Source organism: Protopterus annectens, chromosome 1.part1 (genome assembly GCF_019279795.1).
Source record: "Protopterus annectens isolate FY-2018-M chromosome 1.part1, PAN1.0, whole genome shotgun sequence".
Lineage (NCBI taxonomy): Eukaryota > Metazoa > Chordata > Ceratodontiformes > Protopteridae > Protopterus > Protopterus annectens.
In genome coordinates this window covers 485,925,688-485,937,875 of record NC_056726.1, presented here as the reverse complement: position 1 = coordinate 485,937,875, position 12,188 = coordinate 485,925,688, and the positions used below count along the sequence as shown (strand labels likewise).

Genomic DNA, 12,188 nt, shown 5'->3' with positions numbered 1-12,188 from the left:
CTGAATTTCAATTCAGTTTACCCTGACCAAATTGCTGAAAGCTCAAATTACTGAAAGTTCACTTCACCAAATCTTATTTCACTGAAGTGAAGTACTGGCACTGTGTAGAGTACACAATCAACAGAACATGCTGGAGGGACAGGTTCATAACCCAGAGTCTGCCCATGCTCTGGAATAGACTTTCCATACATGTCAAGCAGAGCACCTCACTGGCCTTTTTCAAGAGAAATCTTGATGAGTAGATGGGAATTAGAAAGTTCACCCCGGGAATCACTCCAGTGGCTCTGCTTGATAGAGGCACTGGGAACTAATGGCGGCATGATACCAGGGTAGTTCTATGGGCTAGACTTGTAAAGGCTCCAGGGCCGTTGGCCTAGTACAAACCTATGAACCTATGAAGTGCTGACATTTCAATACGGAGCAGAACACACTACCTAAGTACTCTGATGCATACCATAGCCAAATAAATAAAGTATAGCAGCCTCTGTAGTTAGCGTGTGCTGACAACATTTGCATACCTGCCTCAGCATTACATTTCTGAAAAGGCACAGAGCATGCATCCAGAGACACTTGTGTAGTGATTGCTGTAAGACACCAACATGTGCTGCTGCTGTATGGTTTTAATGCACACATTATGGGGCACTGAACTTTGATGCCATCATTAACATCATGGCAGTCATTTTATAATTTGATTGTGGGGCTGCAACAATGGACTGCACAAAACAAACTTACCTACTCCTTATCTACCTACTTAGGTTAGTCAGTCAATTGAAAACATAAACAAAAATAAAGCAACTAGTGTAAAAAAACGAAGAACCGATACACAACAATAGAGCACTAAGTTGACAAACAAAATGAGCTAAAAGGGTATATGCAATATGTTCTTAATAGGAATTTTCAGGGATGAGTTTGCATGAGATGATTTATTAGTGCGATATTTTTTACATATTTATTATTTGTCCTGTTTATAAGCGTTTCTGTTTGTTAACATTAGTTATTTATTGTGTGTAATTAGTACTGTTGCATTATTATGCACTTGTATTTTAACATGTGCTTGATTCAGACATATCTACCCATGCTTTGCAAGAGAGAGAATGAAGTGGGAAGAGGCACATATACTTGTATAATGTAACAATCACAAGCGGCTATGCTTGAATGCACACAGACTTGTGTGTGTATCAATGACATGTGCATGTACAGTAGGCTAGCAGCACAATTTGGGAAATATTTGAACTGTTTCCTTATTAGCCATTCCTTTGTACCAGTACCTATTTGCATTTTATTAGATTGAACTGACAGCCATGCCATATTATAGACCACTGTTAGGCTGTACAGAGGATAGTAAACACCAACCACACTTGCTTGTCAGTTCAGCAGTTTAGCTGCTGTGCACCAGCAGCAACAGGTCATGAGTGAACGCCTAATACTATTCATGTTGTGCTTTGTTTGGTGTGTGTTGTGTGTGTTGTGTGTGTGTGTGTGTGTGTGTGTGTGTGTGTGTGTGTGTGTGTGTGTGTGTGTGTGTGTGTGTGTGTGTGTGTGTGTGTGTGTGTGTGTGTGTGTGTGTGTGTGTGTGTGTGTGTGTGTGTGTGTGTGTGTGTGTGTCTATTTTAAACGAATGCTATTATGGTACTACTGATTGCTTCAGTAACTTCCTAGCACTCTCACTTAGTGGATTCTGTTAGTCATAGAACTGTCACCTGTGTACCATCAGAAACTGAGCTACAGTACAGCTGTACAGTATTGCTGCCTCTGAAGTGCATCACCATTTTTATTAATGCTTGTTGTGATTTACATATGTGTTGTACATCTCTCCACTTAGTGAAGTAATATATCTCTTTTGTAGTCCTGATATTCATTTGTACAGACAATTCTGAATGCTAGTCAATATAACATGTACCATGTCTATGAATCCCATCCTTTGAACATAATTGCTCTCTAAGCCATAGTATCTTTGTACAGAATCATTAACAGGTTCACTGTTAAGATGTCAGCTCTCCAAGCCATAGTATCTTTGTACAGAATCATTAACAGGTTCACTGTTAAGATGTCAGCTCTGTAAGCCATAGTATCTTTCTAAAGTATCACTGACTACAGTGTTTTTAATAAGTCAGATCAACAAGAGTCTTAAAAAGCATATGTCTTGGAGTAGGAGGCGGATGATAAAAGACATTTAATGCTTTGATTATTTAAAGCATGCCTATATTGGTATATACTACTTGCTTTGATAATGTGTACAATAACTCTTTGTCAACTTATGGGTGCTGTAATGGTGAAACTTTCCTGTTTAATATCTCAGAAAAAGTTATCACTTTAGGATAGTTAAAGAATTTACAGCATATGCTTTATGTTTACAAAGTAGGAAGAAAGTATTAGTGAAAAAACTGGGATGCTTTTTGATTTCAAATACAATTCACATCTTTCTTCTCTTAATTGCAGTGGTCTGGTTAGTGTTGAGTGAGATTTTCCCAGCGGGTATCAGAGGCCGAGCTATGGCAATAACCTCAAGTGTGAACTGGGGTGCAAATCTTCTTATCTCCTTAACTTTCCTCACTGTGATTGGTAAGTAAATTCTGTGTTTGTGATACTGTTTTTACTTACTACCATGTTTGGTAGCAGGCTGGGATATTGTTTATTTACATTATGGTTGTCAGAGTGCCTTCTTTTAAACCATAAGCACTGTTTTCAAGTTAGACTTGGACTGAAACAAAAAAAAAGATTTTTGAGATATCCTAATTATCAGAACAAAATATATAAGGCCAGTTGCGTACTGGGGGTGAAGCCATGGATGTGACCAAGATAAGCAGGATCAGTTAGCTCTCCCATGTGCTAAATGAGTTGATAAGTGAGAGATAGAGTGATCGATGCTTACTGTCCCATTCTGAGGACAAAGAAGGCTGCAGAATGCAGCACCCAAATGAATACAGCTGCATCCAGAAAGCTGTACTTAGCACAGTAACTTCATTAGGCGGGAGTATGTGGAGCATGAGATTGCGACAGGGAGCATTGTGGGAGTCTACAGACATCAGGCTAATGCAGGAAAAAATTATCCTCCCTTCATGGCTATTTGGATGATATCCTATCCACTGGCCATCTCTTGTCTCCATTCTCTGTGGGTTATAGGAAACAAATGGCCAGTCAGACCAAAGCAGCTTCATAGCTGGCAAGCATGAGGGATAAAAATAACTTGGTGAGTAAAAGAAAATCCACGATAAGGCCATTAAACAGAATGGCATAATGTTAAAATAGTGACTTGCTGTTTTCTGTTTACTTTTGCCAAACTACAGTTTTCACACACAAGTTAAACAGAAAATGAAATTTATTGTTTATTACCACACCTTATAGAAATGCAGGCAATTTCTTATTATTGTTGAATAAATGCCAAGTGATTTTTTTTTTTTTAGAAAGTAAAATGCAGAATATTTGGATTGTATGCTGTGCCACTTAAACAAAACAACAAGCAGAACCATTTTTATTATTTATTATTGTCTAAAATTTGTTGACCAAGTGGTCCCTTTTTTGCCTTTTGCCCATTTTCAGCAGATACCACAGTAATTAAAGTCCGCACAAAAAATCTGGTACAAATATATACATTTATTATGTGGTTTTTTTTGTTTTTTTTTTTGCAGCTCTTTGCAAACTAGCCTTTAGTTTTTTCCTCTTCATCCTGTTGATTTTTGACTGCATCTGCCTTGTGCCCTCCCTGTCTGACATATTTGTTCATTTGTTGCTGTGACATCACTTCAGTTTCTCTCTCCAAGCATAGCTCTCAACCTCTTAGCACAAAAAATCTGGACAAAGCCAAAAATAATGGGGGGACAAAGCCCCAAAAATAGGGACATTTTTTAAATATTGCTGTTATAAATTTTAAAAAGTTGCTATAATAGAAGGTATTTTGTTACCATGCATTTTCTGAAGGGGATGGAGTCTGAAACTCAAACACCTGTTATTATTTAGTTAGATCATTTCTCACTGAAATCCCACAAAAATCCAGAAAATCACAAATTTTATGAGAAACAGACCAAATATATGAGGCACAAATCTGGACATTCTGTGAAAATCTGGACAGTTGAGAGGTATACTCCAAGGGTCCGTTCATCTCCAGAACAGAGATTCCTTTGGGACACTACAGTGGGTGAAAGTCAAAAGGCAACCCACCATAATGTGTGTTTTAGTTTACTTCATCAATCAGCATGGGGGACAGACATGCAGTATTAGCACTGTGCTCACACCATGCTTCATTGTTGATAATCTGTACAGACAAGCCTGTGCCCATCACATTCACTAAGCATGCTTATAACATGCTTGTGATGCTCAGTAAGCATGCTGATAATGTGCCTGTGATGCTCAGTAAGCATGCTTATAAAGTGCCAGTGATGCTCAGTAAATGCTTATAACGTGTCTGTGATGCTCAGTAAGCATGTTTATAACGTGCCTGTGGCACTCAGTAACCATGCTTACAATGAGCCTGTGATGCTCAGTAAGCATGCTTATAACGTGCCTGTGATGCTTAGTAAGCATGCTAATAACCTATGCCTGGGACACTCACTATACATGCTAATAACCTATGCCCAGGATACTCACCATGCATGCTAATAATCTATACCCGGGACACTCACCATGCATGTTAATAACCTATGCCCGGGACACTCACCATGCATGCTAATAATCTATACCCGGGACACTCACCATGCATGCTAATAACCTATGCCTGGGACACTCTCCATGCATGCTAATAACCTATGCCTGGGACACTCACCATGCATGCTAATAACCTATGCCCGGGACACTCACCATGCATGCTAATAACCTATGCCCTGGGCACTCACCATGCATGCTAATAACCTATGCCCAGGACACTCACCATGCATGCTAATAACCTATGCCCGGGACACTCACCATGCATGCTAGTAATCTATGCCCGGGACACTCAGTAAGCATGCATGGTGTGTGTCCCAGGCATAGGTTATTAGCATGCATGGTGAGTATCCCGGGCATAGGTTATTAGCATGTATGGTGAGTGTCCCAGGCATAGGTTATTAGCATGGATGGGACACTCACCATGCATGCTAATAACCTATGCCTGGGACACTCAGTAAGCATGCTGCTGCTATCATGTTGGTTGCCATCTTGGAAGCAACACCGCATTTCTTAACCATCACCCACCCCTGAGATAGGACATTCAGACAGTCATCTCTGTTGAATCCTGCATCCCCAGCTGATATTTTGGCACCTGGACATCTAGCTAGACTTAGCTAAGTTGCACAAAGGTAGAACAGAAACATGAAGCACATGTTCTTTGACATATTATGATTTTTTCGGTAGGACATCCTACTTTTACTAAAGAGTTCTGCTTCTCTACATTACACTTTACAAGAAATTAAGTCAGAGCATCTGAGTCATCAAATGATCCAAAATTGATCATTACATAACATTTTTAACAGTGCAATAACAAACTGGTAGCTATGAAAATAAAATGCAAATGAGGTAGATTTAATTTCTATGCTTCTACATGCATTGCTTTATGGTTCAAAACAAGTCATTTAACAACAAGGTTCGAGATATCGGATAACTTAGACTTTTTTTACCTTGCTAGACAGGGGTCCAGAGAAATAAGTAGTGTGGGAAGAAATACCCAGGGAATTGTTATGGCTAGGCTTGTATAGGCCCTAGGGCCAATAGCCTAGTACCAACCTATGAACCCATAAGATATGTCTGCTAAGCCTGTGTGCCTGATTCCATAATGCTTCATGTGACACTCCACAAGTCCTGAATGCTCACCTCTGAACCTTTTCTCAGTGGTAAAAAAGAATGATATGCAGTTATTCCAGAATTGGTTGTGGGAGTATTAACGTGTTCAGCAAATAGAACATTTGCCTTTCACTTTGTGTAGCTCCTGTCTGATGATACAGATCTCTGCTAATGGTGAAAATAACACATACACATACACACACACACGCGCGCACACACACACACACACACACACACACACGCACAAGCACACACACACACACACACACACACACACACACACACACACACACACACACACACACACACAATTCCTCAATGGCATCCCACATCCATGAATTTTCCCTTCCTCATTGACTCGTGCTGATTATTTTGTATAGTGAATTTATCTTGTTGATAATGTAGTTTCAGCACTTACACACTTTATGCTACAGAGCTACCCAGTGAGTTTCTAGGTTTTAGGCTTTTCTTAATCACACTGTCATCCTGCCACTATGTGATGAAACAGAAGCTGTCTTGGTGATGTACTGTTTACATAAGCTGGCATTTGTTTTTCCTCATTTCTGTTATCTGGTCATTGATCACCTAACTGATGAATTCTCTACGTTTATTTATTTTGAAGTCATTTATATATTTGTTGACCAGGGCAGAGCTCTGATCTCAATGGATCATTTTCAGGCTATTGCTGAAATGACTTTGCATAGTGCACAGCACTATCATTTCTCTTTTATTTAATCATAAGCATTCAAATGTACTAGTTTTATAACTAAAAAAGTAGGATTTTGTACCAGTGTCATTTTAGTTCTGTTAAAACCGCTGTCACTATTTACTTAATGAAAACAAAGAGGGTTTCATTGAATTGATTGATTAGAGCAGTGACTGAGTGAATATCATTGAGCCAAGAATGCGACCTTGATAGAGTATCTAGGATAAGAAACTTTGCAATCTAATTTGCCAAGGCAGAAAAGTTATTTTCACAATCAGAGAAGTACAAGATGAACCAGGCCAGGGTATCTTTTCATAAATCCATACAGGCAGGCCATTTAAATAAAAATCCATGACATACTAGGTTGAAGGCATTTGTAAAGTTAAGATAACAGTGCCTCAGGACACTGTGGACTGAGTTCACACCAAGTTGACGATATATATATATATATATATATATATATATATATATATATATATATATATATATACACTTTCTGAAAAATGTGTAACTCAAATACTGTGAGATTTCTTGAATGTGTTTTATTCTCTGACTATATGAGTATCAATAATTTATGTACAAAGCATAATCAGGTAGGTGAACTGTCAGACTTTGGGTGTTCAGAGATGTTCTCTAAGATGGTAATGTCTTTTTATTTAGTAAGTACACTCTTCCATCTCTTTTGCTTGGTATTTAGTCAATATACAATACAGGTTTAGTTAAGTTTAGTGCAGAGTAGTTTCTGTTAAACTGTTACACAAAGTGTTCCTAATATGTAAGATGGTTAAAACAATGTTTTCCATGGCACACACACATCAACCTTTCTCCAGTATCTCTCAGTGCTGACCAACCTTAGTAGATCCTCACTACTGTCAGTGTCCTCATGGCCTAAAGGGTAAAGCATTGACTCCTTAAACCATGGATTGTGGGTTTGAGTCCCATCTATGGTGATATAATCATGGGGTTGGGGACTAGTATAATGATTAAGGTGTTTACCTCACATACACAACATACAGGGTTTGATTCTCCCTTTTGAGGGAAATTGTCTAGGCTTAAAATGTCCCACAAGGACAGCTAGCTTAGTACTTGCCTGTGAACTGAAGTGGTACATTTCATGAAATGCCTCAGGGATATGGTAAACAGTACTCTAAATTTTACTCAAGATATTGCTAGAGTCACCAGATCAACCAGTGTTAAGCCTGGAGTATTACCTAAAATGAGGTAGTCTTACTTCTTTGTTCTAAACAGACCTTAATGTCTACTATTATTCTCCACTTATTAAAATGTGCAAAGCTACAACCATAATGTCTGTAGGCAAGTCCTCTTCCACCTCCATAAAATCTATAGATCCTCCCTCCAGCTAACAGCACAAAATCAATAGGGTCTCATCTCAGTTCTCTTCTTTAAAATCCATTGGTCCCTCCTCTTCATGCTTTTGTTCATACTCATATGAATTATCTCTTCAATGTTCACCAGTTTGTTTCCTGTCTACCACTGTATCACATACTTTCCAACAGAAACATGTGTTTATTCCTACCACACCTGAAATACCTTCTAATATTATTTCTAATGACAAACCTACACTACTTCAAATTCTACACCCTCTCCCTTATTTAATATATCTTTACTGCATAAATGTGTGTCTGCATGCTTTCCTATTGAGGTTCCCACATCACTGAGTGGGAGTCCCTTTCTGCATCCTGTTACTACCAGTTGTAAACCTGTCTAGGTTGTCTGGTTCTGCCTACTTTCTTTCAAGTTCAGTGAATGTGTCAGCCAGCCCTGCAATATTATAAAAATAACCCTTCTGACAAGATTTAGTTGTAGAGTTTGAGGGTTAAAGGCAAAACCGAGGGAGTTCATTTGATTTAATCCTGATAGGAAGCCCAGAAAGAAAATATTGATCACCATAGCTAAATTGTACAATCGTACGTACCCTAAGTACAGTATTACCCCTGTTACGCAATTTTCTTAAGACATGCAAGAATCAATGGTGATCCTCTAAAAAGTAGTGGTAATGAATTATATGCAGTCTTCTATCACTTTCCAAGTCCCCAAGTCCCGTGCTTACTTTCCCATCATCATTGTTATAGTAATCTTTTGCTGATTGTTCCAACAAGAGTTTGGTGTTTATATTTTATTAAGCAAGCCTCATATGTGGTTTGAGTTGGTGTTTAAAGGAAATGTTAGTGTTCTGGGTTGTTTCATGTTCTACCACTTAACATTTCAATAAGTTTTAGCATCCCTCCTGGAATGCTCAGTATCACTTCATCTTCCCACTGTATAATACATTCTTGTTACCCACCCAGTCCATCAAGGTTACAGACCAACCACGCTACTGTAAACACACTGTATAAACTTGGCAATGAAAACTACAAATTTTTTCCAACGGTACACTCTATACTAGATGTTCATTTTTAGTGATAGTTAAGTGCACTTTGTACTTCAGTGAAATAATACTAATGATACAATCTCTACCAGAAACACCATTCTATAACTTATTTGTATCTTGTATTTTAAAACATACAGTCTGTGAGCAACAGTCTCATATCTTCTGAAACAGATAACTTTCAGTCAAAGCTTGCTGACAGAGATTACAAGAAATAAATGCAAAAACTTAAGCTAGCAAAAATCTGACTATAAGAAAATAACAATCAAGCAAAACAGAAATCTGGAAGAGAGAAGGAAGTAAAGGAAAAGGGTAACTAAACTTGGTTAAGAAGTCATGTAAAATATTTATAGGCACATTTGAGGACAAGAAAATATTGAGTGAAATGAAGTTTAGTAAGGCTGGTGGATTGACAGAAGAAAGGATACAACATAGGAATACAATATAAATTTTCCATTTCAGTATTATAACAGGCTGGATGATACAGTCAAGAGCTTTAAGCATGTTTCCATGGATCATCCCTCACATCAGCATAACCTCAGCATGCTCCTAACAGATCATCACATGACTACTGCAGCTCCAGTACTCACACACCACTGCAAAATGACCTCAACATGCTCCCACAGATTATCACATGACTACTGCAGCTCCAGTACTCACACACCACTGCAAAATGACCTCAACATGTTCCCACAGATTATCACATGACTACTGCAGTTCCAGTACTCGCACACCACTGCAAAATGACCTCAACATGTTCGCACAGATTATCACATGACTACTGCAGCTCCAGTACTCACACACTACTGTATAACCTCAGCATGCTCCCCACAGATCATCACATGACTACTGCAGTTCCAGTACTCGGACTGTATTGCAACATGACCTCAACATGTTCCCACAGATTATCACATGACTGCTGTAGTTCCAGTACTCACACACTACTGCAGCATGACCTCAGCATGCTCCCACAGATCATCACATGACTACTACAGTTCTAGTATTCACATACACTACTGCAGCATGACCTCAGCATCCTACCCACAGATCATCACATGACTACTGCAGTTCCAGTACTCACACACACTGCTGCAGCATGACCTCAGCATACTACCCACAGGTTACCACATGACTACTCTAGTTCCTGTACTCACACTCTACTACGGCATGACCAATGCATACTCCCTACACATCATCACATTACTATTGTAGTTCCAGTAATTGAACTGTACTGCATCATGGCCTCAGTAAGTTCCCACAGATCATCACATGACTACTACAGTTCCAGTGATCACACACTACTGCAGCATAACTTCAGCATGCTCACACAGATCATCCCATGAATGCTGCAGTTCCAGTACTCAGACTGTACTGCAACATTACCTCAGCATGTTCTCTCAGATTATCACGACTACTGCAGTTCTAGTATTCACATACACTACTGCAGCATGACCTCAGCATGCTCCCCACAGATCGTCACATGACTACTACAGTTCTAATATTCACATACACTACTGCAGCATATCCTCAGCATGCTCATACAGATCATAGGTTTATAGGTAGGTACTAGGCTATTGGCTCTAGGGCCTATATAAGCCTAGCCAAAGGTACCCTGGCTTTCGCCACCCAAGAAAATTATCTTCCTGTGCCACTGTCGAGCAGAGCCACAGAAGTGATCCCTGGGGTGAATTTCCTATCTCCCATCCAATCTTCAAGATTTTCCTTGAACAGTGCTAATGAGGAGCTTTGTTTGAAATAGATAGGTAGATTGTTCCAGAGTATGGGAAGTCTCTGGGACAGGAATCTATCCCTCCAGCATGTTCTGTTTATTGAGGTGATGAGGTTTAGGTGCCTAGAGCGTATAGCTCATAGGGATTGGGATTTCTTTAAGTGGAGCATGTCTAAAAGCACTGGGTTTGACATAGCTTTGTGTGTTAGGCAGAGATCGCCTCTGAGTAGGCGATATGCAGTGGAGTAAAGCTGCAGTTTTTTGAGACGGTCTGCATAGGGCATCTCTTTGAGGCCGGTAATCCTCTTTGTGAGGTATTTCTGTGGCCTTTCCAGTTGTTGTAGATGTCTTGTGAGGTACATACCAAAAGGGACATTGTACTCTATAATGGGTCTAATGAGTGACGAGTAGATGGGAACAATGACCTCTTTTTTCCTGGATGAGAAACCTTTTGTGATGAGCTGTGCCACATAGAAGGATTTCCTGACTACTGTTCATAGGTTCATAGGTTCATACTAGGCTATCTGCCCGAGGGCATTTACAAGCCTAGCCCATAGTTTTGTGGCTTACGCCACCCCTTTAGTATGGGGAACTATACCCATTATTTTGCTGTGCCTCTGTTGAGCAGTGACACTGAGGTAATCCCTGGGGTATATCTGCGATCTCCCATCCATTGGTCAAGATTTCTCTTGAACAAGGCCAGCGAGGTGCTCTGCCTCACATATACCGGGATTTTATTCCACAGCATAGGGAGTCTTTGGGTGATGAATCTATCCCTCCAGCACGTCCTATTAATAGCCGTGTCGAGGTTTAATTCTCCCGCCCTTGTGGATCTGACGGATCTAGATTTTTTGAGGTGAAGCATATTCATCAAATCTGGGTTTGACATGGCCTTGTATGTTAGGCAAAGGTCACCTCTGAGCAAGCGATAGCGACTGAATAGAGCTGGAGTTCTTTCAGTCGGGCAGCATAGGACAGATGTTTGAGACCCTTTATCCTTTTGGTGAGGAACTTTTGTGGCCTCTCCAGCTGCTGCAAGTGTCGGGTCAGATACATTCCGAATGGGGCATTGTACTCAATCATTGGTCTGATGAGTGATGAGTATAGGGAGACTATGACCTCCCTTGATCTAGATGAGAATCCCTTCATGATAAGGTGGGCAATGTAGAAGGTCTTCCTAACTACTTTAGCTACATGGGTGTCGAATGACAGACTACTATCAACCTGGGTCCCCAGGTCCCTGATAACTTCTTCTGTACTCAGTGGATTGCCACCTATTTGGTAGCTAGGGGTAACCTTGTTTTTCCCGAAGGGTATGACTATGCATTTTTGGCATTTAACTTTAGGCCATGGCTCTGGCACCAGTTATCCGTTTCTGTGAGACCCTTCTGAAGGATATCTGTGTCAGATGTGTTTTCTACTATGGCCCAGTTTGCAGTCATCTGCAAACTTTGTCAGCCATAACCCTCCTGTGTTTGCTTGTACTTGGAAAAGTAGATGCCAAACAAGAGTGGGCCCAGGACTGAGCCCTGTGGTACACCACTTGTGACAGGCTTTGAGTCTGACATGGCGCCAGCAACTCTGACCCTGTGGGTTCTGTCACTCAGCCAGTT

General features: G+C 40.1%; 1 protein-coding gene across 1 annotated transcript in view; it reads left to right on the top strand.

Annotated features, from left to right (window-relative positions):
• The window catches only part of SLC2A12 (solute carrier family 2 member 12), a 376,139-nt gene that overhangs the window by 271,054 nt on the left and 92,897 nt on the right, over window positions 1-12,188 (top strand). The window contains exon 3 of the mRNA XM_044076201.1: window positions 2,440-2,562. Within this exon, the coding sequence (XP_043932136.1) occupies window positions 2,440-2,562 (123 nt within the window). The remainder of the gene's footprint in view (window positions 1-2,439; window positions 2,563-12,188) is intronic.